Raw genomic sequence first — 26,742 nt, 5'->3', positions numbered from 1 at the left:
TGTAGACAGAGATAAGGTCCCCCTGAGCTTTCTTTTTCTCCTGACTAAACATCCCCAGTTCCTACAGCCATTCCTCATCAGGCTTGTGTTCCAGACCTTTCACCAGCTTTGTTGCCCTTCTCTGGACCCCCTCCAGCATCTCCATGTCTCTCTTGTAGTGAGAGGCTCAGAACTGAAAAGAGTGTTCTAGGTGAGGCCTCACAAGTGCCGAGTAGAGGGGGGCTGAAGCACAAGTGTAAACAGACAAGTAGTACCCATGATCTTAAGGGGAATCAGATACGTTTGTGTGCTGTGTTTGCTCAAGCAAAATACATATATATAATACATATATGTATATGCACACACACTCTTTTTCTAAAAGTAGGATATTGGCATGTTGCATATACTAACCTCATATTTCAAGGATGATCTGGGTATTTTACAGTTTACTGAATCATCACAGTTGATACTGTCATGCATCATTGTGTAATCAGTGGTCTGTGAATGGAATTAAGTCAGCAGGATAGATTATCTAACTTTAATTTACATTGCAAGAGAAATATTCATTTATTTCGTTAGAGCACTTAATCTATTTAAATATATATATGATAAATTTATTATTATTTAGAGCCAAGACAAATGCTAAATTTCATAGCCCATACAAAGTGAGTCACTCTTTTTTTTCTATGTTATTAAGGTTTTTGCCGTAATACAGAGATAAATATGAAAGCGCTTCCTGTGCCCTGAAGACTATGAGAGCCTAGGCAAGCAAATTAAAGCCAGGCTGGACGTGGTTCTGGGAAACCTGATTTAATTGAAGATGTACATGCTCATTGCAGGGGGTTTGGGCTAGATGACCTTTGAAGGTCCTTCCAACCCAAACTATTATATGACTTGGGATCCTCATGCTGTGCAGTACAGTAGTGTCACACTCCACAGGAGTCCTATCACACACTTCAAGCACACTTTGGCTCAAAGATGAACAACAGTACTCCAAAAAAGGCTTTGCTTGGGCTAAGAAAGGCCTTTCACACTTCCTTTTATTGTTTTATTTAAAAGAAATTTTATGATAGATGCATTTTATGAAACACCATAGAAAAAGACAAGGTCTCTCCTGAGAACTAGCTTATCCACTGCATGGTATTTAAACACCTTTTAATTTTGAGTGACAAAACACACCCCACTTAAGTAATTTCATGATGTTTAATCATCATTATACCTGTCTGTAAGGCAGTAATCCATAGGCTGTTTAGTGATAGCTAGGAACGTTGCTGTGATATGTGACATACAGCCACAAAGTGGAGGAGGATCCTTGCCCGCAAACGGTTCACAACTTCACAAGCTGTATGGCTGAGGCTACTCAGTAAAGCACAGCTAGTCACTTTAACTGGAAGTCTGCCTGATACGGCTGCATGGTTAATGTGCAAGAGCGGAAGCAGCAGCAGGGACTGCGAAGTAACCTGTCTTTCATAATGGGACAGACTTTGATTCATTAGGGCTCAGGCAGTGAGCCTTCCCTTCAGGCACTTAAAGTGTTTTTTTCATTTGTTGTTGGGTTTGAGGGTGTTTTTCATTCTGTTTTTGGATTTCTCAGCTAGGAGGCCTGAATTTCACGTCAGCACCCTGCGCATAGTGCTCGCATTGGCTGGGACTGCTTGGTTTCCCAGTGAACACTGCATTTTTTGCTCAGGTGCATTTGCTTTACAGTCTGTCTGCCATGAACAAGTTCAGAAATCTCCCTGGTGCTGCTACCTGAACAAAACTTCCATTCTCCAGCAGAAAATTCAATGCTAAATTATCTTATCTGAGGCTGGTGCACTTTCCTGGTGGTCCATTTCTACATTAAGGACCTCAGTCTAGCTGAAAATACTCACTGTCATTACAGTCTTACTGAAATGCAGCTCCATGGCTTGACTTTCAGCAGCAGCACCCTGAAAGCATGCAAATAACAGAGCCCCATCCTCACTTAGACAGCTGCCACCTGGCTCAAGGGGGGAGCCAAGAGTTTGACACTCAGTCTGTCACAGTGATTTATACCTTTGTGAAAGGTTACGGACTGCAGCCATTGCTCTGAAAGGTTTCTTACACCCAAGCTGAGTGTGGAGCAGTGCTGATCCCCAGCCCCAGCAATGGCAGACATCTCTCCCCAGAGCCAGCTTCCCAGCACCTCTGAGGGCAAGGCTGGCTTCTTGTGGCTTATAAGGACAGAGGGAGTCATACCAAGAGGGGCTATGAAAACACTCCTTTTATTTCTAACTACTTGAATCACCAGCCTTACAAAACACCCCACCTTGCACTGGGTGCAGGAGTCTTCCACTCCTCATGGTTAAAATCCAGGGAAACAAATCAAAAGATTTTCTGTCCTGCAGGAAATGGACTTCCTTTAAACTAGTAAGACAGCTTTTCTATAGGTTTAAAAACTTTGGAAGGGAGACTGTTTTCCCCTCCTTCAGCTTCCTCAGATACTGAATTATAGGAAGTGGCTGGTGACATGGGGCGTGCCTGATAACGGCTCTTTTAAATTCACATTAAAGGCTTAACTGGGACATCCATGCTCCCAGTGAGCATCTGAACCATGCAGATGTGCTGCCTCTCCCTCCCCCCTTTTCCATTCTCTAATTTTGAATATGTATTTGTAGACTCACTTATTTTGGGAGTCGGAGAAACATTATACTCACTTTCCTTTATGGAAACAAGAAAAGACTTACAGTTTCTCCAGTGGAAACTGATGAAACACAAGTGCTCTTGGTCCTGCCAGCAAGAGACTGATGGCTGGAGAGAGAGGTCCTGAAAGATGACTCATTTATGGAGCCTCTCAGGAGGTCATTCTTCGATATTCGTATTAGGAACCTCAAGCAGGGAACAGCGTTGTGGATGGTTTTTCTGAAGGAATATGGGACAAGAAACAAAACAGATGGCACACTGATGAGACGGCTTTGAAAAAATCACACGGTGAAAGTACCATCTCTTTCCATAACCTCAGCACCTCTTCTGTTTTAATTGAGGAGGTCCTAAAGACTACATGGAAAAAGTGTGGTATATCTAGTGGAAACTACTTAATAGGCTGAAAGAAAAATAGCAGGTGCCTTCTGGGCCTCAGGTCAAAACACGTATGGAAGAGCTGCATGGATAAGTAATAAGAATTGAAAATATATTAAAGAATATGATTGCTTCTGATTTAATTACAAGGTTAGCCCAGAAAACTTTCCGGTTAGCTGGTATGAAGTTCTTCACTGTGCAAAGGCACAGGACAAGGGAAAAAAACAAAGGGAGAAAGGGGCAGAAGAACCAGATATTGCTATTTATTTTTATCATGGCAGGTCCTATTAGGAATTAACACTCCTTACAAGCACAAGGGAGAAGGATGATCTAGGCCCCAAAGAATTTTAAACCTTCCTTATTCATTAAATAATAATCTCAGTTATGATATTAAAGGTGTATTTCTCCTGACCCCACCCCTGGCCCCATATGGCACAGAAGAGCCCAAGAGCCTCCCCGTGCAATGCCAGCTGGACTTGCTCCTTGCTGCCACCAAGGACTGTGATGCAGGGTGATGCTAGCCACAGTGCTGGTTTGGTATGACACCTCCCCAGTGCCTCCCAGTCCATTATTTCAGCCCAACAGATGAAGTTAATACTGGCACAAAGCTAAATGAACGAGCCAAGAAGCAAGTCAGCAACAAGGTGTATGGAAAACAACTGATGCACAGGACTTAAGGATCAGTGGAATATGTTTGAATACTGACTTCACACTGAGATGCAAGTCAAGCGGATATATATTGCAGAATCTTTGCTTCTATAGTTACTGGGTTTGTTGAATAATTAGTATATTTTAAGTCATCATTTCTGTTCTCAGAAAAGATCCTACACATTCAAGTCTCAGGGACCTGATTATGGGGTCACTAGTTTGTCAGTCAAAAACAAACCCACCACCACCACCAAACCCCACAAACCCCAATACTTGCCATCATCATGATTCTCAGTATACCAGACTCTTGTGTGTCCTTACTTATAACTTCAAAGGCAACTGAACTGCAATTCTGTGCCTACAGTGGAGACGAGGACTGAAGAAAGCTTCCTGTCACACCATTGTTCCTGATTCTGCTGAGATGCCTGCCAGCTGCTTGGAGGTGTAGAAGGCTGCCCACATGGTGCTGGATAAAAAAGGGAGCTAGTCTTGTGCAGAAAATAAGAAGTTTTGAGAATCAGCAGGGGTTTGCAGGACATGAGAAAATGCCAAGCCCCAGTAAGCTCATTTTCATATTGAAGACCTCAGGCTGGTGCTGAAAAAGCAGCTGACAGCTTTTATCCCCAGCTGAGAAGCTCAACCACTTCCCTAAGACATAGCTGTAACTTTTGATGTCAGCCACAGCCTACCTAGGGCTGTAAAGTATTCAAGAACTTCAGGTTTGTGTAAAACATACCATCCTGTTTATTAAGAAGGATTTCATGCAGAGACCTCTGCACGCTGAAGGTTCAGGAAATTTATATCTAATGATGAATTTTCAAAGACAATATAAGAACATTATTGATGCCTTGAGGGACCAGAGTTTCAGTTTTACTAATATTTGGGAGGACTGTTGAGGGACATTTTGTGGGCTAGAATGAAATAACAGGTTTTGAAATGTGTTTTAATACTGTATGTGTGAAGTATAAAGTAGGTATAAACTGAGGTGCTTATTTAATGGTATCTTTATAATCCTTTGAAATAAAAGTAAGCAAAACTGAAATATGCAGTAATTTCAAACACATTTTTGATAAAATAATACAAATAAAAAATATTTATGATTATTCAGCTGTTTATGATGGAGCACTTTAGAACAAGTAATTTTTGTATAATTGTGTTTCCCTTGGGAGCAAATTGGAAACACAAAGGTGCAGAATTTCCCTGCTTGCTATGAACAAATGACTACAAAACCTAAAACTTCCAAAATCTAAGAAAGTTTCTGCAATGACTAACACAGCCAAGTGACAGTCTCTCTCATAGAGATTGTTTAAGGAGTAAAAACTTTATTCCCACCCAAAACAGCATTTCCTGAATTAAAAATCTGTGCACATTTCCTTACTTATTCATATTTATTATTTCTAGTGGCAGTTATCAGGAAGAGAAGTATTTTTCTTCTTTATCCTGGTGGCGAAGGGGGTTGGCAGGGGTATACAACAATTAACCTCTAGACCAGTTCTTAAAAGCCAAGTGCTAGCACAAAGGTCATTGTTACATTTTCTGTTACACCTTTGTAATTTACTTTTATTTTTCATTGCTTAGGGTAAGGAAACCCCACAAAAAGACTTCTCTGATTTGTTGGGGTGTTAAGATGCAGTGACAGCAATTCTCTGTGCAAAAAAGCCCCTTGCTGTTGTAGCTGTACATTTTTTGGTTTGGGCCATATCTGAATTCTTTAGGTCCTGATTTCTAGATGCCTCCTTCTAGAAAGATCTGGAAAATAACATAGATTTAATTTGTTTTGGTAGTACCAATGCAAAATGGTAATTCATCCCCTGCATGAACCCTTAAGTCTTGGGCCTGATTTATCCATCATTAAATAAATTACTTTCAACTCATAACATGAATTATTAGAAAATTTGGAAAATACCCAAAAACACTGATCTCTACATACATATTCATTATTTACTGTTCAAGCAAAATTGGTCCTGCCAACATATTGTCACCAGCTCAGTTTCTGGTGTACTGTAGCTGCTTTTTCAGTTTTAAAACTGCATGTTTAATTGATCACAAGGGACCCAACAATACTGCTTTTCCTGACGTGAATACTCTCAGGTCTATGAAAAGCCTTCACAAGAACTCCGTAAACACTTCTCTTGTTGATATATTTAGAAATACAAATTAGGAAGCAGGGAAAAAGTAAAACAAAACACTTTTCAAGAGTGTCTGAAATCTTGTGGACTCCAGCCTTTTTCAGCTTTACTTGGAAAAGCCAATGCTGGTGATAGGAAAAAGACTAATTGAAGTAGTTTGCTCTATGGTATCTGCTTTGAAAACACTCACTTGACCTTGCAGAAATAATATAAGGAATCACTCAACATAATAGCTTTGGATCAGAAAAAATAATACCAGGTTCAAAATGGGTCAGCCAGCAATGCAAAACTTCTCATCAACTTCTGCAAGCCATAAGAGACTCGTCCTTCTCCTGTTCTAAATTAAAATTCCCTGGATCCTTCAGAAACTAAGATAAGCTCAGGTTCTTGGAGGATGTAAAATGATGTTAGTTATGATAACAGGCATTTTCAAGCATTATATATGTTTTCATTATTTCTGGGTGTATTTCCACCAGCTTTCTGAGAACCTTTAACTGTTCTTACAACCTCACTGTCATTTATTAGACATTCAAAACACTAAACTCAGTTTCCAGCTGCCAAATCCTAGTTCTCGGGCTATGTAACTCAACAGCTTTTCCACTTCCTGGGTGAAACAAACCTCATACCGACGACTAACCCTGCCATCTAGTGGCATTCGTACATTTATCACATTTACCGCGGTGGCATAGCCATATTTCATCCATACTCAATGTAGCATCCTTTTGTGGAAGATACACTTTGAAAGACTTGCAGAAAAATCTAGAGATATGCTGAATAGCAGTTCATTATTATATAAAAAGCAAGATGCTTATATAGTATGTTTCACTGTGTACACGTTATGTACAGCTCTGGAAGGTCCAAGCTCTGAGCTATATACATGAGGTATAGCTTCTTTGGAGTGCCCTGCTGTGGGTTGCGAAGGTGGGAAAGAAAAAAACATTTAGCAGCCCACCTAATGCTGGAGATAGGGCTGAGAACACAATGGAGTCATCTCTCTTTCCTTACACTAACCAAACAAAAAAAATCCCTCAGAAACAACCCTCTAAAACCCCCAAATTTCACCAGATTTTTGGAAACCAAGTGTTTTAGAAGTTTTAACAGAAGTGACTCACTTTGCCAGGACCTGAACATGTTTCTCAGCTGAAGCTGGCAGGACATGTCTAAATAAAACATCGACTACAAAAAAGAAGTTTTAGCTTGCATAGTGTCTGGGAAGTGCAAGGTAAGTTTGTCCTTGTTTGAAATCATTCAGAAGAACACCACACCAGATTATTCCCTTGCAAAAATACTTTGTTAAGTCCTTTGTAACCCCTTCTAGGACCACATGACTGAGAACATAATCATTTTAGATGTGTCCATGCTCTGTATGCCTGCAGGTCCTAACTTGCACAAAGAGCAGGTGACCTTTCTAAAATGCAAGGTGGCTCCTTCTCATGCTTTCCTCAAATGTCAGGGAAGGCTGATCTGGTCTCTGGAGACCAATTGGGGTGCTCTAGAGAAGTTATTAAAGGAGATTATAATAGACTTTCTTCTGCAAAGGGAAAGGTTTCTGATTCTTTAGAGAAGTGTCTGTTATGGTATATTAAATTATCATTCTATTCACCTATTTCTGTAGATTTCCCATCAGAGAGACAGTATGGAAATCTTTTTACAATGCATCATTACCTTTCTAATCATCTACTCTGTGGGAACAAGTTATCTTCATACTCTGTTCCTTACGTTGCTGCAGTCAGAAAGGGCCTGGATAAAAATGCAGAATTCATAGCTTTCAGCTCAGAAACTCATTCACTGGCTGTCAGTGGCTTGAGAAGGAACTAAAAAGGCAAGAAAAGTTGGCTACCCATGCAGCTTATTGAGTCTGAATAGTGCTTGAGTATTTGTTAGTGAAACTGTGCTGGGTTGGCAGTGTTCTGTTTTAAAATACACAGTAATTGATATCTGTAATAATAAGTAGAATTATACTATAATTTGTTTATGTAGGCATAGGGTCAGAAATATTTTATGTCTGCAAAATCCATTCAGGTGTTTCAGAGAAGTGATCAACATTTTGCCCATTGAACCCCTTTAGTGTAGTGCAGAACTTTTTTAAGTCAAAGCTAATTTTTGAAAAAGCCAAGAATTGAGATTCTTTTCCCTGAACCAACTAAATTAAACAAATATGAAGCCAGCCTTCAGAAAATGCTTCTTTCCACAGAGTATTTCAGAAATGTTTGCTTTGTTTTTCAAAGGCAAATACTTGACCAAAGTTAGCAAGCCTGATAATGAAAAGGCAGTATTTTCAGTATATTTGGAAAACTTGCTCATTTGCATGGAGCTCTACCTGGATTACCAGCTTCCTACAGCTCTCAACTTTGCACAGAACTGCTATGAAAATGCTGTTTGCTTCTTACAGAGCTTCTCCCAAAGACCAACAACTTATTCACATTTGTACTGAAGCTGGTGTAAAGAGAACAACTGAAGTGCTTCAGAAAACCAAACCTTGAACATATACAGTTGCTTAAATTGGTGATGACAGGATTTTGAACCCTGCTGGTTGGGACCTATTATCTGGAGAAACCTTTTGCGGCTGTCCTTGATATGGCAAAAGATGTCCCTGAGTATCAGCTCCTTCTTATGTCAGTCACAGTGTTGTGCAGCCCCACAGGACAAAGCAGGGTTGTGAGGGGGAAGAAAGGTGAAGACAGGGACTGCTCTCCCCTGTTGGCCACCTCCGAGGCCACATCTGGAGCTCCATATGCTGTGCAGCTTGCCCTGTACCAGATGGATGCAGTGAAGGCTCTAATTATCTGGATCCCATCATGGGGTGATCAGGGCAGGAGCACACACTGCATGGGATAAGGGTGCAGGAATGAGTGTAGTTCATTTATTGTAAAAACCACAACTGTAAGTACAGTTACAGACATAATTATATGTTTACTGTACCTGTATCTTGGGTGAATTATTGCATATATGATGGGGTTGTAGATTGCAGAAGCTTTGGCAATAACTGCTGGCACAGATTTGGAATACGGTGTTAGGGTGTTGGCTCGACTAAAACAAAGCAAAAACATTACACACAGCTATGCCATGGATTGATATCAAATTATTAAAACATATTTATTACTCTTTTTGATGATTTTTGTGCTGCGTACTAAATGTTAATTCATTCACATGCATTCCTTGCTCAGAAGAAAGGCTTGCATTTGACAGCACATACTATGATTTCATTTATCTGGGGAAAATGGAACATTTGCAAATAATTAGTTATCTATTTGAGGGTAACCAGGAACATGTAGAATCACCTTCCCTGTTTCTACACCAGAGGAAAAAAAAAGTAAAATAAAATTAAAAAAAAGAAACAACACCACCCTAAATTAAGCCTACTGTGGCCATCTGGAAAAAGTGAATGGCAATAAAAAAAGGAAACAAGATCAAACCTAAAAGTCTTTCAGCAATAACATCTGTGCTGCACAGCAAAGGTTGTCAATGATTTAGTTGCAAACACTGCAGAAGGAAGAGAGGACTAGAAATTATTTGGAACCAATATTTTCTTCTTAACCCACAGCCAATCATGTCTGATCAGTGTCAGCAGTGGATAATTACAACTAATACAGAATCACAAAATAGTTTGGGTTAGAAGGGACCTTTAAAGATAATTCAGTTCCAACCTCCGCCATGGGCAGGGACATCTTTCACTAGACAAGGTTGCTCCAAGCCCTGTCCGATCTGACCTTGAAATCAAGAATGTGCACTGGCAAGAAAACATGTCCCTTTGGAGCAGAGAGCAGCAAGCAGCTGGAGGAAGATGGGAGCTCAGGGGTGAATATGAGGGAATATAACTTATCTTCTGACCTTTGTCAGAGCCAGCAGTGTATGGAGGAAGCTTCTTGAGAGAACAGGTATTAGAAGAGATAAGTCCTCCAATTCATACAAAGAAAGTATCTTGGGGGAGAGGAAACAACGTATGCCAAAATGCAGATAGAAAGTCATAATAGTTTTAAAATACAAAGAAAAATAACCCCTTTTCTATCTTTATGGACAAGAATATAGTGAAGAATGCAATATCACCTGTAATATAATAACTATTTAAAAGCCTTTCAAAGGGAGATCTGCTTCTTGTGGGTACAGTAGTAATTATATTCATGTTTCAGCATAACCCATGCATCTTTGGATGTTTCCACTTACCCTGCCCAGGCAATCAAGGTGACACAAGCATATGGAGACCAGGACAAGACAAACACAATGATGACCACAAAAGCAATTTTTGCCAGTTTCCATTCATTCTTCATGGATTGAGAGAGGTAGGATTTCCTGCTGCAGGACCCTAGCTTTTGAACATCTCTGTGAGGGAAAAAGAATACAAACACATCAGCAGGAGAGTAAAAAAGTGAGGTGCAACATCTCTAATATGTTCTCAGCAATATGCAAAGTGAAGCAGATTTCATCTTTCCCTCCTCTACCTCTTCTTTTGTCCTCTGATATTTAAAAACTCTGGTAGTTCATGTAGTGAAATGGTCCCAGGCATTTTGTCTGAGCTTTGTTTGTGTGTGTAACTGTGGAATTGTGCCAGAAGAACCCCTGGGACTACAGCACAGAACTGCCGTGTCCTTATCCTATCACAAGGAGGGTTTCAGTTTGGGAGGGTAAAGAAATTGGCACCCCTTTCCCTACATTGCTCTCAATGGAGCAAGCAAAGGCACAGCTGGATGCAAAAATCAAATCTTATGGCTTTTGCTTTTCAAAGGAGTAACAGCTTGCAGAAATTCAGCTCGTGAAGTAATATGTGCTGGAACAGCCTGACTAATCTGAGGAACCTGGCCCCAAACGCTTACAGAGACATTCCCTGCAGATTCATTCACTGAAGAAGAGTCTTTTCAGAGCAGAGTACAATAGGTTGTCCTAATGTTTTTGCTAAAAAAAGGCCCAATCAAATTATCTTCTCATATCTGACGAACACCCTCCCAATTTATTAGAAAGATTGTTTCATATGGTTTAGCATAGAAATAACAATTTTTATATATCAATGTTTTTAAATGAAGATATATATGTCAGGGATTATTAGCCAGCAGGGTAACAAACTGTTTCCTGGTGCAGTATGAACATACTCATAAAGTGAGTGTACTGTATTAGTGAGCAAAAGGCACAGAAAAATCCTGTGGCCATTGGTGCTTCATCAGTGTACAAGACACCATTGTTTTTAAGATTCATTCTTAAAAGCCAAGACTAAGGACAAAATATAAAGTTCAGTAAGAAGTTCAATTTAGGCATATAGCTAAACATGTTTGTTTAAATGGAATTTAGCCTGGTGAAGCCAAACAACTTCAATAAGTGCCTAGGCACAGAGGAAAGCCATCAGTGCTGGTGACACTGAAAGCAGTGGGAAGGATTCGCAATCCCATCCGGTATTGGATCAGACTAGAGATAAGTCATGTGCTTATTACAAGGGAAATAACTAACCAAAATGAAGTTATTTTACAGATCTAAAACTGATGATTTTTTTTTTATTTCAAATCTAGACCAAGAATCTGGGAAAGAAAAAAGAAAGTGTACTAGCAAGCACAGCCAGATATTGTGTGTACAGTTGTAATGCTTGAGTGAATCACAAGGTTTTCTGGGATGCCTGCCTTAAATAAAACTGACAAAAAGTATGAGGAAATGTTATGTTTACAAGGCAGCTCAAAGGCAGATGATGCCCCCATTGCTACATGCTGAAAACTGTGCTGGAATGCACAAGGACCATGTTCCTTGTATCGCAAATCTGAGATACAAATAATCCAAACTATCAAAATATCTGATGTATTATTAACTACTGCACATTGTGATAAGATTAGAAACACCAGAGACTTCTTCCCCTACGCCAAAATACACACACCCATTCCAGCTTTTATATTGAGGAAAATATTTGTCTAGTCACAGTTGTTAATGATCTGCCACTTAATTTCCAGTTTCATTTAGGATTAATTTTTAATTCAGATTTTTCTGCAGCTGAAGAAATCGAGAAAGTGTTCTAATACAAGAAAAGGGAAATTTAGTTATTTCAGCTACATTGCTTACCTGCCAGTACGTCTTATGGCCAGGAACATAGATAAATAACAATGGAATATTATTATCAGGGGAATAAAAAACACGCAGCAACATAAAATCATGGTGTAACTTCGGTTTGCAGGGGAGTAGGTTACATAGTCCCATGTACAGGATATCATCAACCCCTCAGGCACATAGGAACCTATGAAATATATGGAATACATTATTCACACATACACCCAAAGCTTGCGCAGTTGCTGATCCAACAACTGAGCGCTTAAAATAAACCCTGTACTATATACATAGTCTGCAAGAGCTGGGTTGGCCATATTATATGTGTGATCTCGGAATGTGAGTGCATGTGTGGAGAGGAGCTCCTGACTGCCAGACTCTCATATACACCTAATACTCCATCTGCAGTTTGTTCTGCTTGAATGCAACCTGGTGTAAGGGGAGGAGGCTATCTGCTCTGCAACATATACAAATATTTGGTATGACAACAAACCATGAGGCAGTGGCTAGGCATCCTCCCAAGAATTTATTAAAGATCTCATTTGTACCCCAAGCAAGGCTAAAAGAGGCCACACAGGGAATACTAGAAGAGAGAGAGAGCGGACAACATACTCCACCCGAGGAGCGGAGCCACACTCCATGCCAGTGAGTACAGCCACACAACAGCGATGATCTGCATGGTGCGTTTCTTTGAGCTCCACTGTATGGATTGCAGGGGCTTAGTGATCACAAGGTAGCGGTCAACAGAAATAGCTAATAAAGTCATCATTGAAGTTATTCCGAAGAGTGCCCCACAGAAAGCGTACAAGTCACAGCCTGAAGCAGAAAACGGCAATGTCAGTGATTTTCGTAAAACAGATGCATGTTTTCTCTCAGAGTCTGACATGAAAAACCTCCCAAGTTTTTTCCTGGCTCAGTACTTCTCTCCCATTAGTAGGTTTTTCTTAGTCTCACAATTTCATGGTTATTAAAAGCTCATTAGAAAACCCACAAATACTAATAAAATACAAATATATGTATTTAACAAGTCCTACTCTCCCCTGTGGGCTGCAACTGGGAATCTTTTGTTAATGGAAAACTGCCTCAAATAAAATCCAATCTAATTAAAGTTACATTTTCCTGGATTATTGCCCAGTATATTGATCTTACCAGGCTGCAGCAGACATCTGTCTGCTAATGACAGATGAGTGTTTAAAACAATGGCTTTGGTTTATATGGCTTAAAAATGTAGAAGTGGTTTAAATCTGATGGTTAAAAGACCAGCTGGAGCACTTTTAAAAAAACTGTCAGTTTTTAAATGAAGCAGGGTTTTTTCTCCTTTTTTGCATTCACGCGTTGCACTAGCAGATGAAATATTGTAGAGTTAGACTGCGCCTAATTTGATTCAGAAGCCTGTGTCAAATGATCATTCATTTTTTGAGATCTTGTGTCAACCCATGTGGATATAGACAACAGCCCACTGGTAATAGGAGGCAGTCAAAACACTAGATTCAACCTTAAAGCAGACTTCTTCTAAAGTTTTTATAAATAACCTGCAATAAAGGACCGAATGCCACTCAACCCAAATCAATTGCTTCACTTTGTAGCAGCATGATTTTACAGTGATCTTATCTAAGGGCACGAACAGAACTAAAAACATCCTCAAATTGCAGAAGAGTCCCTTCTGCGCCACTAAATAATACATGGTCTCTGGGCTTGCTCCACCAATACACAACCACTATTTGGTGCAAATTTTCACCCAATGATGTGATCAGCAGCACTAAGCAGAGCATTGAGACTTCTGAAGAACTTGCTATACTCACATTTCAACTATAATTTGAGCATGCATCACTTTTGTTTTTTTACAGTTGGAAAGAAAGGAGCTTAAATTTGCAGAGTCCTCAACTGACTCTTGTTAGTTAATTCTCTTAATTAAATGTGAGATTCCTAGAAGCATGCTAGTGGATATCGGCATATATTTCTAAATAAAAATAACTCCCTCTTAAACTAATACAGCAAAAAATAATTACAACTTAATAAAACTTTTCTACCCATCTACAGTCATTGCATTTGCCCATACGAGCTAAAGGGTAAGATGATTACATGTTGATCTTGATTCCTTTCTTTCCAAAATAAGTAAGAGCAAAGAATGACATATGTAACGCAAAACATGCGCTATCATGCTGACTGATGTCACTCAAGAGCCTTGTGCTACTGTCTCCACAGCACAAGTCAAGGTTGTAATAGCTAAAATGGGCTGCAGGCAGTATAGAGCTGGTGAGAAACAAATTAATGTTGAAAAGTACCTATATCTCCAAGTATCCACTCTCTATGCAAGCTGTTGACAAAGCACATGGGTGCCTGAGAAGCTGACATCAGGAAGTCACTCACAGCCAAATTCATTATAAAGTAGTTTTGGGGTGTCCTCAGCTTCTTGTTGCTTAAAAACATGAGAAATAACATGATTTTAAATAGACAAAGTGAACAGTTAACTTTATAACTTGGCTTACTAGCATGAACAAATACTATCCAGTGGTTACTTACAGTCAGCCAATTGTTAATCGTCAAGCAATTACTGCAGCCACAGATGTAGTTATTTCAAAATGACAACTGACAAAAGCAGGTGGGATAAAATAGGTTGTTTCTACTTGAAAATGAGGAGAATTCTAGCTATCTTGAAAAATATTAATTTGTTCAGGACAAGAGCACTTCCCTATAAGTGCAGTAATACTGCAAGTGTCTGGCACTACACAAGACCAGGATCTGAAGCAGTTACAGAGCCAAAGAACCTCCTTTAGGTGAATTTTTAAAAGCTGCTGACCTCAGGAATCACCACATTACCACTGATTAAATGACCCTTTGCAAAGTGATGCAACACAAGCAAAGCATGCACAGAGATTTGAAATAAATACTTCTCATATACATCTTGTAAGGGAGAACAAAAGCTCTCAGCTGCAGATCGCAGGCAGCATTGAATTCCAGAACAGAGTGTGAAAGCAGCAGCCAGTCTGCAAGCAAAATTTATCCAAAGAAAATAAACATCACTTCCAGGGTTTTTTTCCCCACATCTCACCACTTCATGTAGCCTCACTTCATACAGATATCTGGAGTCACAACCACCTTGGAAACTTTCTGCTGGTATTCAAGGTTACCCTTGGCTCTGGCCAAGAGGAATACGGATACTGGTAGCATAATAAAGAACCTCTCACTTTTACTTAGGGTTATTTGGTTGAATATGCCCTTGTTGCTCTGATTGAATATTATGTCCCACTAGGAAAGTTAAGTTAATCTGTGAGTCTGTGAGTTCATGTCACCCAAATCTACCTTAAGACTGTCACTTTTGAAGGATATACTGAGAAGGCGTAACAGTGAACTAGTAGTCCTTCAATGTCAACCTCTGTATTAGTTGCATGGTGAAGTAAAGTGCTCTGATATCTAGCCTATGAATTCAGGGCTTTTCACAGAGTTGGTACATATAATGCAAAAAGAGGCAATTTGGCATACTCTTTGAGATATAGGGAAGAAGCAGGATTTATAAATAATTCTATTCTTACAAACTGCATGCAGTAATCTTAAAGACTTGTTTCTTCTCCCTCAAACACCTCCTTTAGTGTAGAAAGTTTAACAACTGAGGACTTTCTGATGTGCTTTAAAATACCACTATTTGCAGATAACATTAATTTCTTTCCTCATGCAGATAAAGTAATACTGAAAAAGAAATTGAAAAAGCCATCTCAGTGCTGCTGCAATTCTAACAAAACCTTGGGTCTACTGCATCAACTAGGTGAGAGAGTTCACACCTTTGCCTATGGAGATTTTCCTTCTTTGACAATTTAATGCTTTGATTGCAGCAGCTAAACAAAGAAATTTCAAGAAAAACAGAGCTTGCACTGCATTTCAAAAATCATGACGTTATCTACAGTTGCAGGGGATCCCATTTCTTCTCTACCTCATATTAAAAGCCAGTTATTCAAAATAACTAAACTATTTGTCATAAACATTTAAGAATAAAAAAAAACAATGCTTGGTTCATAACACCACCAGTGTTTCTAGCACTGTGAGCCCCCTCTGCATAAAACATGTATGATGACAGTAAGCAGTGAGCGAGGAGGATTTTGAAAGCCAGCATCACAGTGTAAGACAGAAGGTGCCTATTTTTTTTTCATTAGATTTTTGCATACTCCAGCTGCAGTAGCTTTGGCTGTCTATTACACTGGCACAAGCCAAGTGAGCAAACAAACTGACAGAAATCCTATGATCAGCCTGAAGCAGGAAATACACTGATGGCATGAGTTCATCTCATGTAGCACACTGTTTTCTTGGTCCTTCCAGGACATCTGGTCCTTCCAGGAGTATCAGTTTTTGTCAAGTATTTCCACACATTCTAAAGGGTGAGTGAGGAAGCCTGTAACTAAGAAACTGTGGTTTCTATCATTAAAAGTATTTAACTCTTCTTGCAAGATGTGAACCTTAAAACCAGTCATATGAACTGTAAAAGGAATTTTTGTACCTGTAAAACGCATAGAGGACTAGAAGGTTTCCAATGATGCCAATGGAGCCAATAATGAGCACGCATGTTCCTACAGTGTAAAGAACATAGTCAGGGATCTCTGCCTTGGTCACAGTGTGTGGCTGGGTGCCCATGTTGAAACCCTGAATGGAAAACAGAGGAAAAGGAAAGCTTAGCCCATTCAGGACACTTATTCCAGGAGACACTTGCTCAGCCTGTTGAAGTAAGGCAGAGCATTCACTTCCCCAGTTCATGCAAATCAAATATACACCTCTGAGTTCTTTTTACAGCCCCTAGCATCAAGTTTCCTCGAATAACTTTCATTACTTTAACAATACATATATTAAAAAGCACAACAGGGGAAACAGACTGGGGAAGAACACTAAGGAAGTTACAATGATGATGTGGAAAGGGCACAGACATACTAGCATAAAACTCACTCATGGTAACTGCTGCACTTTGAGGGCTCAGAGCTACCTGACAACACAAACTTCAGTTCAAAAAGGAATTGCCCGTCAGAGTTTGGTATTATTAGGAGCACTAATACCAAATCCCACTCTTAACAAACATTAAGTCCTCTGGGTCTCCCCAAGCTCCCTATCCACTAATTTACAGTGCTTCAAAACCTGGGAATTCCCCATGGGAAAGGTAGGAGACCAGAGGTCAAACAGCAGTGTAGCATTGCCTGTGTAAGCACAAATACATTAAATAGTCTTAACACCTCTTTCACTGCCCTTTATCTCCAGCACATGAATAAACCCCCACTAACTCTCTTCTTTTTAAACAAATTCAGATTTATCACTGGCTAAACTCAGCAGAAGGGCAGCCTACAGCTAATCCACACAGCTCTCATTAGCATTATCAACAAGAAGAGTTTGAATTGCCTGATGGAGATGCTTATTGATCAAGGCAAAAGCAGCTAAGCCATGCAGAGTGCTCACGCAGGCAACTTGTCACAGCTAAGACCTGCTTCTCATTACTGCAGTTTTCTGGTGCACGGCTCAGTAATGTTCCAAGTGTCAGACAAAGCTGATTTTGGTCTGTGAGAGAGGAGCTGGGTGACAGAACAGGTTCAAGATACTAATTATCACCCCATTGGTAGAATTCAAGCAGTCATTTGAAAATGGTGAGAATAGCCTTTCTTTTTCCCTGCTGCTAGCTCCTTACCTCCCATACTGCTGCTTCTCCTTTCTGCCTTTTATTATTCCTCATTCATTTATGAAGTGCATACACTACAGCTCCCTCCTTGTACAACAGTTCTATCTTTGGACATTATCCCCTCAGCTGTACAACCCCGCTGGGGGTGCTCCCCAGGGTGGGTTGTGTTCAGAGATGGGGAGCACTGGGTGAGATGCATAACACAGCCCGAGCATCCACAGAACAGTGGGTCTGGAGCAGAAACACTGACAGAAAAGCTCCTGGGGCTGAAAAGATGTAGGAAATGGTACAAAAGCTATGTCTTCAAAGCAGAAAGCTGCCTTCAAGCCTTCTCGTCAGTCTGACGGGCTCTACCCATCATAGGGTGGCTACCACCAACATGACACCTCAACAAAGTTAACATCACTTTAGAAGTAGAAAGAAAGAAAGGGGAGCGTCTGCTGATGCTGGCTGCACCAGGAGGCTGCCACTGCTGTTCCCAGCAATTAGGCAGAAAGAAAAAATGTCACCCTGTGTAGCATTTACCCTTGAAGAAGGTGCAAGAGGTAGTGTCAGAGCAGGCAGTGCACAGGGAGGTCCTGCAAGGAAATGCAGCTGTGGCCATTCAGTGGCACCAAGCACAGGCTGCACCATGCTTTCAGAGCAGGACTGCCTGGGCACAGAAATTAACAACATTAAACTCCTTTCCTTATCCCTCAAACGTAATCTTAGCAGTGTGCGTGCACTGAATCAGAACCCTGCCTCATTTCTGGCAATGCATACCAAGGTGCCTAAACTGGGGAGAAATGGAAAGGATCCTTTTTCTTTTCTTCCTTTCCAGCTTATCTGTTGGGTATGCTCAGGATTTACACCTAAATACCTCTATATTCTTCTGTATAGAGGGTTATTATATAGGAATATTACACAGATCTAATTCAGGGCAAGTAGGACTTCCCTGTTTTATGTATTATGGTTTACTTCACCATATGGGTACTCACTGTTGCAGAAACTCATTTCAGAAATGCACTATGAATTTCACACCCAAAGGTGTCTCGCCTTATCTCTCTGCGGAAGAGATGCTGACTTGGATGTTTTGGCTTTGTTAATTCAGTTAAGGGTGATGAACTATGTCAAAAGCTGAAAATGCCTCATGTGACACATTTGTAAACTTAGATTACAGTTTGCTGGTGATATTGGATGAAATATAAACTACTAATGCTTACAGAGTGGAATTTGGAAGGCAGTAAGTACTCGGTGCTACACAGAGCCTTCAATCTCAGTGAGAAGCTAAAGTGAGGAATGCTTGGATTACAGAGGCTTTGAAGAAGGGATCTTGCCTTCAGAAGAGTCCATAAAATACTATTCCCTTTTGTGGCAATATTAATAGTAGTAAGAACAACTTTAAGATCCGAATGAAAAGACAGCTCCTTATTCACTCTGTTGGTGTTAGCCTGAGACAGTAGGATGTGTCAAGCACCCAGCTACATGAAATGTGGCAATCTGATAAAGACAGAAAACCATTTATAACACTAATATGGATCTAAGATGATAAATGTGCACACCTATGCGCATACATATATATATTCCAACAGAAAACCTCAACTTTGATTACTTTGAAGCTATTTGTACCTGTTTAGCCTGTTTTATTTAGAAAATTTCCACTAGTTTAATTAAATTATTTCTTTTATCAAAGAGAATTTATACTGTTTCACTCAAAAACCACAAATGTAAACAAGCAGCCCATGAAGATGTCAGTAATTGCAGCAGGGCCAGCTTCTGGCATCCTTGCCTATTCTGTACTCACTTTGTTTGGCTCCTTTTAAATTAATGCTACAGTCACTTGAGTTTTGGCTCTATAAGATGTTGGACTTGACAACTCTCATAAATCATGATGTGGCTTTACCCTTATATGTGATGTGACTACAACATCAAAATGCTGTCACCTACATGGCAGCTTGGAGGACTTTCCTGTCAGGGAAACCAAGAGATCTGCAGGCAAATAGAGAATAAACAATTAACAGCTGTCCCTCAACTAGCTGGCAACGGATGCAGGCACCAGATATAAAAATAAACTTGGTCTATTTCTCCCAAAATAAAGACGGAAAACTTAACAGATGAGGAAAGTTACTCTGTGAAAGCTTTTGTAATTTGATTTTTACTGACAAAATGATGTCCAAGTAATTAGAGCCATCTGTTTCTGTTTTCCAGCTAGTAAGCTTAATAAAGATTGCAATGCAGAAGACAAAAAAAAGTGGTTAAAAAAGGAGGGCAAGTGCAGGCTCCCTTCAGTGTTCAGGGGTAGAAAATACTGGATCGAATTCAGAAAGGGTTGTATGACTGGTATTAGGTGGATATAAGAGTATCTAAAGCTTTACTTACACTCTGATTTTGGTCATGGATGCAAGCTCATCTTATGGAAATGACACTGAAATGAGCTTAAGTAAGGGCTTGCTTACATGCGGGATTAATGCACACTAACAAGGGAGTGAATTAACAGCATAGCAGCCCCCCTTGGGCTGACCTGCTACATTGATTTACAACGTAGAAGTTTGATTTTACTGTATAAAACATTTAAGTCTGAAATTTCCAAGTGTAACTGTATAAAGAATAATAGTAAATAATACTTAGGTATGATGAGGTAGGAACAACCTGCATGTGCCAGATAGTTGGTAGTACTTGCCAAGTTCCTTGTAATTTCTGTGATGGTCAGTGTAAGAGGTAATTCAGTATGAAGCACCATCTGGTTTGAAATGACATTATTTGGGGCTTAGTGATTATATTGTACATAGGAACTCTTGAATCAGCAAATAGAAGACTATTGCTATGTGGTGACTACTGATGGTCAGACTTTTTTAAAATATATTTAAAATGAAAATTTGTGGAAAATATCAGTATCTTTGGGTATTAAAATAAACAAACAAACCCCAGCTAAAAACAAACCAACATCTGTGCTTGTTCTGGTTAAAAGTACTGCATTACAACATGGCACTGTAAGTACATATGAATTTGGTCCTCAGAAAGTCAAGTCAAAATGGTGATCATCCACACGTGGAAAAGCCACTTTTCTTACCAGTCTCTGGATGACACTCTCCTTTCACAGCTCATTCCAATCAGTTCACATGCCAAAACCAGGGGCACTCAAACACATATGCATTTAATTAAGAAAACAGTTGGTTAAGCAAATGGAACTGTAAATTTGATGCGGTTTATCCAAAAGTGACAAACAAGTACAGGAACTGCCAGTGCTGTGTACAACAGGACAAACAGCAAAGGCAGCCGGGTACCAAAGTCAGGCGTCTGCTCCAGATTTAGGCGGGTGTTTATCCAGTCAGAGGTCATAAGTTTCTGGAAAAAAGAATATTTTTCTATAATAAGATATGTATCTAGTTAATTCCATTCCAGCAAGTGCTTCTGGACTGTTACTGAAATGAACAGCCAGTTGAAAAAAGCTTTCAATACTTGCCTTCAAGACTCACTTGGGGTATGTATGCTTCACTTCACATGTTTAGCACAGCCCCTGCTTTGTTGACAGGATGCTTTCTTTCAGGTCCTCAGTATCTGTGCTTAAACTTCTCATAGTTGCAAGCAATCTAATGGTACATAGCTAATTGGTAGAAAAATCTCTTAAAAAATCCAAAAGAAAACCATCAAAACCTGATAAAGTTTTCAGTATCAGGAGAATATTCATATATATGAACTCATTATATTGGTTACTCAACAAGGTACTCAACAAGATGTCTGCATATCCAGCCTTATAAGTCAATGAAAGTAAGGGTTATCAATCACTAATATGTTTTATGATTAATAAGACATTAAAATAAAAATTATTCACATGAGAATAATACAATAAAAAGTAAACAATAAACATGAAAATAAGCGCAGCTGTAAAACAATCTGGCTTGTGTTCCACCTCAAGCACTAGTTACACCACTTGGGCAGGAATTAATAAATGCAAGGGTTTACTGCAAGGGTTTACTACAATTTTTTCAAGTTACTCTAGTGACTGTGTCTGCACAACCCGACCTTGGGAGGAACACTGTGTTACTCTCTTGTTTTTTGTGGGAAAGCACTGGCAAGTAGCTAGCACATATTTTTCCCTGCCAGATTAATCTGAGTTAATAAAACTTTGAGGCAACAGATTTTTATTATAAGACCTGAGAGTTTTAAAGCAAAATACCAAAGGTATGCTTCCTGAAGGCATTTCTGTTGCAATACTGGTATACTTTTATAATCAAGGCAAATAGCACTCACCAAGTCTTCACAACATCTTCCTCTACAGAAACTTTATGTTCATTTAAACACATCCAAATCTAACCTGAGAGTGCAAAACTTAAAAAAAAAAAACAAATTCAACCATGACTTAAGCATTTTTGAAAAGACAGTCAAACAAAAGCCCACTATCAGAAGGTATAGTGGGCCATAAATGCCTTCAGAAATATCTGATGCTATGTCCAAATGCACCTCAAATTACAACACAAGCTATGCATGCTTAGGCAGGCAGCACACTCAACAGATCAAATCAATACTAACACTACATCAATGCATATCCATTCGGCCATGAGAGAACGGATGACTGCTAACGCAATGCAACAACAAAGTAGGCAGAAATCTCATATTTTTAAAGGATTAAAGAATATTAAATAAAATCATGTGTAGTCAAAACATGGCATCAGAGTTACTTCCTTCAACATAAGATATTCTGCAGTCTTCAGGGAGAAATCATTTATAAACTACAGTAAATACTTACATTTTCATCTTCTAACACATCACATTTTCCTAGGTAATTTTTCTCCCTCAGAGCATCTTAGTGCTAACTGCAGTTCCTTAATAATCACACAAAGTTCACCCCAAACAAATAAATCCCTTTATTCTACGCTTACCACTCAGTAGTGAGAGTGCTCTGAACTCACTGGCACTGTAGCACTTTGGCATAACCTGGACTCTTCTCCTGAGCTGCCTTCTCCTCTCCACCTCCTTTCAGCTTCTATAGCTCGTCCTGGTCTATCTCATCCCAGGCTGCCAGGTGACTACTGCTCCCATTTCACCAGTCATGGATGCCTCCAGCCAGGATGCTACCAGTCTAGCCTGCCCACTGTGCCATGCATCAGGAACAATTTCACGAGCTGCCACTGTTTGCTGATGGCAACAGTGCTGCAGCACCCATTACCTGCTCAGATCAAGCCCTCTCCCACTCCTGCAGTCCCAGGCTTCAGGCACAGCAAGCACAACTTCTAGGTGGTGCTCACTTTGCTGTTTTTAACAGGAGCACGCTAGCCTATCCACAGATGTTGGCACCATGTTACCACACTTTGGAATTCCAGTCTCTGGCAGCAGATAGAACATCCCACCCTAAGGTTTCAAAGAGCTTGAACATATATCTGGCTTCTGGGCATCTAAACTTTATATATATATAAATATATATATATAAAGGATATTTTCTTCCTTACTGTTGATAACTGAGAGCAATTCCGTGGGCTGTGGCTAATGGGATGAGGTTCAACAAGGCTAAGGGCCTGCACTTGGGCCACAACAACCTCCTGCAACACCTCAGGCTGGGGAAGGGCGCCTGGAAACTGCTCATGGGGAAGGAGCTGGGGGTGCTGTTTGATGGAGCTGAACATGAGCAGCTTGTTCCCAGGCAGCCAGGAAGCCGCCAGCGTCCTGGCCTGAGCCAGTACCAGTGTGGCAGCAGGGCCAGGGCAGGGATTGTCCCCCTGCAATGGGCAGTGGTGAGGCCACACCTCTAATCCTGTGTTCAGCTCTAGGCCCCTCACTAAGGGAGAGACATTGAGGTGCTGCAGCAGGCCAGAGAAGGGCAATGCAGCTGGTGTAGGGCCTGGAGCACAAGTGTGATGGAGAATGGCTGAGGGACCTGGGGGGGGTTATTCTGGAGAAGGGAAGGCTCAGGGGGGACCTTATCGCACCCTACAACTTCCTGACAGGAGGATGGAGCCAGGAAGGGGCTGGTCTCTGCTCCCAAGGAACAAGGGATGGGACAAGATGAAATGGGCTCAAGCTGCACCGGGGAGGTTTAGATGGAGATGAGGAACAATTCCTTCCCCAGAGGGTGCTCAGGCATTGGAACAGGCTGCCCAGGACAGTGCTGGAGTCACCGTCCCTGGAAGTGTTCACACGCTGTGTAGATGAGGCCTTCAGTGCCATGGGTTAGTGGTGGGCCTTGGCAGTGCTGGGGTAAGGGTTGGATTTAATGATCTTAAAGGTCTTCTCCAACCTGGTTGATTCTATGATTCTATAATTCCTTCACTGGCCACCTCTGGCTTTATGGATTTAGTCAAAATGTGAATAGTCTTTTCATTGCTGTCTGTTCTGCTTCCTGGGGAGACCCTCTCAGCTGCTGCCAGAAGACCCCTGTGTGGAAACTGTTCTGAGAGGTGGGCCTGCATTTTAAATAGATCCCATGAAAACATACGCTTATTTTTAAGGATTGTGGAAAAAGAAAAAATCAGCAGCCGACATCGGCTTTTCAAAGGGTGATTACAAAATGAAAACATCCATCCTAATAAACTAGTTAAGGCAAGATGTTAATAACTTATAGTAATCCTATGTAGTCTTGCTAATGCTACTTTTAACAATACACATAGCTGATATTTTTCATCAATATGGCAATTTGGTTTCTGCTGGTTTCTCTGCTTTATATTTTCTTCTATTGTCATCTCTGAAGAAGTGTGGTGAGTGATGAGCTGCAGTGGTAATAGTGGAAATACATTTGCTCTATTAACTACATTTCGGTAAATTTTATTTACAATTTTTACTCTCTGACCTTAAAGACCTGCAGTTCTAGCAGAGAACCCATCTCACTCCCTACATTTCCCTATTTATAAGCAAGCTGATTTTTCTTCTGCAGTATATATCTTTAATTGAAGGCCTGAAACAAGAGATATTCTTCACCAACTAGGATTTTTTCCCTATTTCAACAAGAGATTTTGGCCATGGGTAGTAGGATGAGGGTGGAGAGCAATTTAAAGCAACTCCCCAGCTTCTTGATGCCATTTGCATCATTCTATCATGTACATTTAGGAACATGAAAACTGCTAAAAGTAGTCAGATCAGAAGCCCACCAATTCCTGTATCTTACACCTGACAGTGTCTGGCAACAGATGCTTTTAGGGGAAGAACATGGGGAATACAGGAAGAGTACATCCTCAATCTGTTAAGTTCAAGCATGTTTGCGATATTAGTATGAGCACTGTAGCATTCAGGTTCTGTTTAGATCAAAGAAATATCTAATCACACTAAGCTGAGGATTATTTCCATGTAATATCTGCTTGCTTTTATTTAATATTCCTCTGTGCATGGAAGGGCGATGCGCAGAAGGCAGGGCCAGACTCTTCCCAGGGGTGCACAGTGAACAAACAAGAGGCAACAGACACAGTCGCATCAGGCAGAGTTTTCAATGAGATTAGTGAAGCACAGAAACAGGAGCCCAGAGAGGCTGCATAGTCTTCATCCATAGAGAATTACAAAACATTGAAGTTAGCACTGTTTGGAGCAGGAGGTGAGACTTGACAACCACCCTTTCAACCTAAAATATTCCATGATGCCAGCAATAAAACCCTCCTAAACATACAGTTAAAAAACCAAAGGGGTTTAGGCCATAAGTAAAATGAAATCTTATTTCAGTGATTTGAGGACAGGTATGCTGTCTTAGTATATTGAAAATCTTCCTACTTACTTTCTTTTATCTTCACAAGGAACTGGGGACAGACAACAAAAGTCAAATGAATCTATAAGCATGTTTTGCACGCAGACAGCATAGACTAATTTCAATTAGGGACCATATTGAATAGGAAGGCTGTGGCAAGTGCTCCACTTCACTTGTAACAGTTTTCCTACCGTGGCTTCGAGTCCCACATGAAAACACAGATTTCCAGAGGTTTTTAGGCACTTCACACCTATTGATTGTAGCTGTAGCAATACAGCTACCCTTCTCCTGTGTTGCTGAAAGTAATCCTTGGTGTTTATTGCACTGTAGGTGCTTAAGTGTCATGAAAACCTGGCTTTGAAATATTTTATGATTTATTTTAAAGAATTTAACTGGATCACTGAAACACTGTTTAGTCTAATAGCCTACGTATTTCAGTCTGACAGATTCCCATTACGTACTCTAAATACTCTGTTTAGAAAAAAGCACCTAGCCACTACAGGTAATGAAGATGATGGAGATAACTGGGAAGAGAAGGAAACAGAGGTATTCAAGATCCCATCTCTGCATTGAAAGGCAGCTCTTTATTGCCAAGTGAAAGCATTTGGCGGTAAAGTAACCGCCCTTAACTCTCCAAAACAAGAATAAAACAAGCTCTCACCCAGGAAGGATATCATTGCCATTCTAGTCACCTGGAGGGTGAAGTGCTTGTGGATTTAGCATTACTAAAGGAACAAACAGACCAACGTGCAACGAACAAGTGAAACTGGCAGCTCAATTTACAATTACCAAGCTACTGCAGTACTGAAGACTTATTTCAGAGGAAGGTTGAAGCAGCACTGGCAAACTAATAAGGAGCTGTAATACGGGCATAATTGGAAAGAAATTTCAGCAACCAAAAGACTCAGATTCATAAAAGGCTAAAATAAAAGAGCATGCCTTGGTACATTTGGTGGGAATAGGTGTGTATATTAAAAGTAATTTCAGTATCAGAAAACTTAATTATCTTATGGCAGTGCTCATCTTGGAGAAAGAAGCAATATCTCACACAAAAGCAAGTGCCTTTACTTTGATCTGGGGAAGCATCAAGGCAACTATGATATAGCAGTGAAGAAGCTTCATCCTTTCCCTCTCCACTGCCATGTGTAGCACACTGAAAATAGGACTGACGTAGCTGTTTTTATGTGGTGTCTTGTTTTAATTCTGTGGACTATTTTTCAAGACTATGAAAAGTAACAGAATTTTCAGCACCTCTGCATTAGGAAACATTATCTTCCTCTCATCCTCACAATAATCTCCAGATATGGGATGCATTTGAAGCAACTCCTATGTTGCTTCTGTATCATCAGCTTCGAACCATGATGAACTACCAGAAGAGAAAATCTCAGCACAAGGCAGCTTACTTTTCTGAGTTAAGAAGAAAGTGCCATTTCACAAAAAGAAAAGCCCACAACCCAGTTAGGTTCAAACCTGTTTTTACTGTGCCAAGTCAGAAAGCCTCAGCAATCCACACAAGTATTTTTTCCTGCAGAGCCCTAGCTCTCATCTCAGACAAGAACTAGCTCCTTCTGAACCTTTATTTTTAAATAGCATATAAGCAAGCCAGTAAAGTAATGTGCACTGGAGAATCTCAGAAAACAAAC

General features: G+C 40.2%; 1 protein-coding gene across 5 annotated transcripts in view; it reads right to left on the bottom strand.

Annotated features, from left to right (window-relative positions):
- LOC130603889 (melanopsin-like) overlaps window positions 1-26,742 on the bottom strand; it is a 67,735-nt gene that overhangs the window by 7,444 nt on the left and 33,549 nt on the right. For 3 of the 5 annotated variants that reach the window (XM_057417994.1, XM_057417995.1, XM_057417996.1), the window contains 8 exons: window positions 16,300-16,442; window positions 14,096-14,229; window positions 12,423-12,626; window positions 11,829-12,000; window positions 9,960-10,115; window positions 8,718-8,825; window positions 2,688-2,862; window positions 391-477 (listed from right to left, as the gene is read on the bottom strand). In XM_057417994.1, coding sequence (XP_057273977.1) covers window positions 391-477; window positions 2,688-2,862; window positions 8,718-8,825; window positions 9,960-10,115; window positions 11,829-12,000; window positions 12,423-12,626; window positions 14,096-14,229; window positions 16,300-16,433 — 1,170 coding nt within the window. In that variant the 5' untranslated portion in view covers window positions 16,434-16,442. Of the gene's footprint in view, window positions 1-390; window positions 478-2,687; window positions 2,863-8,717; window positions 8,826-9,959; window positions 10,116-11,828; window positions 12,001-12,422; window positions 12,627-14,095; window positions 14,230-16,299; window positions 16,443-20,912; window positions 21,039-26,742 lie in introns of those variants that run through there. The other 2 variants (XM_057417997.1, XM_057417998.1) reach the window with 2 other exon arrangements.

Source organism: Pezoporus wallicus, unplaced genomic scaffold, assembly GCF_028554395.1.
Source record: "Pezoporus wallicus isolate ANWC-B61680 ecotype Strahan unplaced genomic scaffold, APGP_CSIRO_Pwel_v1 contig_6999, whole genome shotgun sequence".
Taxonomy (NCBI): domain Eukaryota; kingdom Metazoa; phylum Chordata; class Aves; order Psittaciformes; family Psittacidae; genus Pezoporus; species Pezoporus wallicus.
The sequence above is the reverse complement of the archived record's forward strand: the minus strand, read 5'-3'. Positions and strand labels throughout refer to the sequence as shown.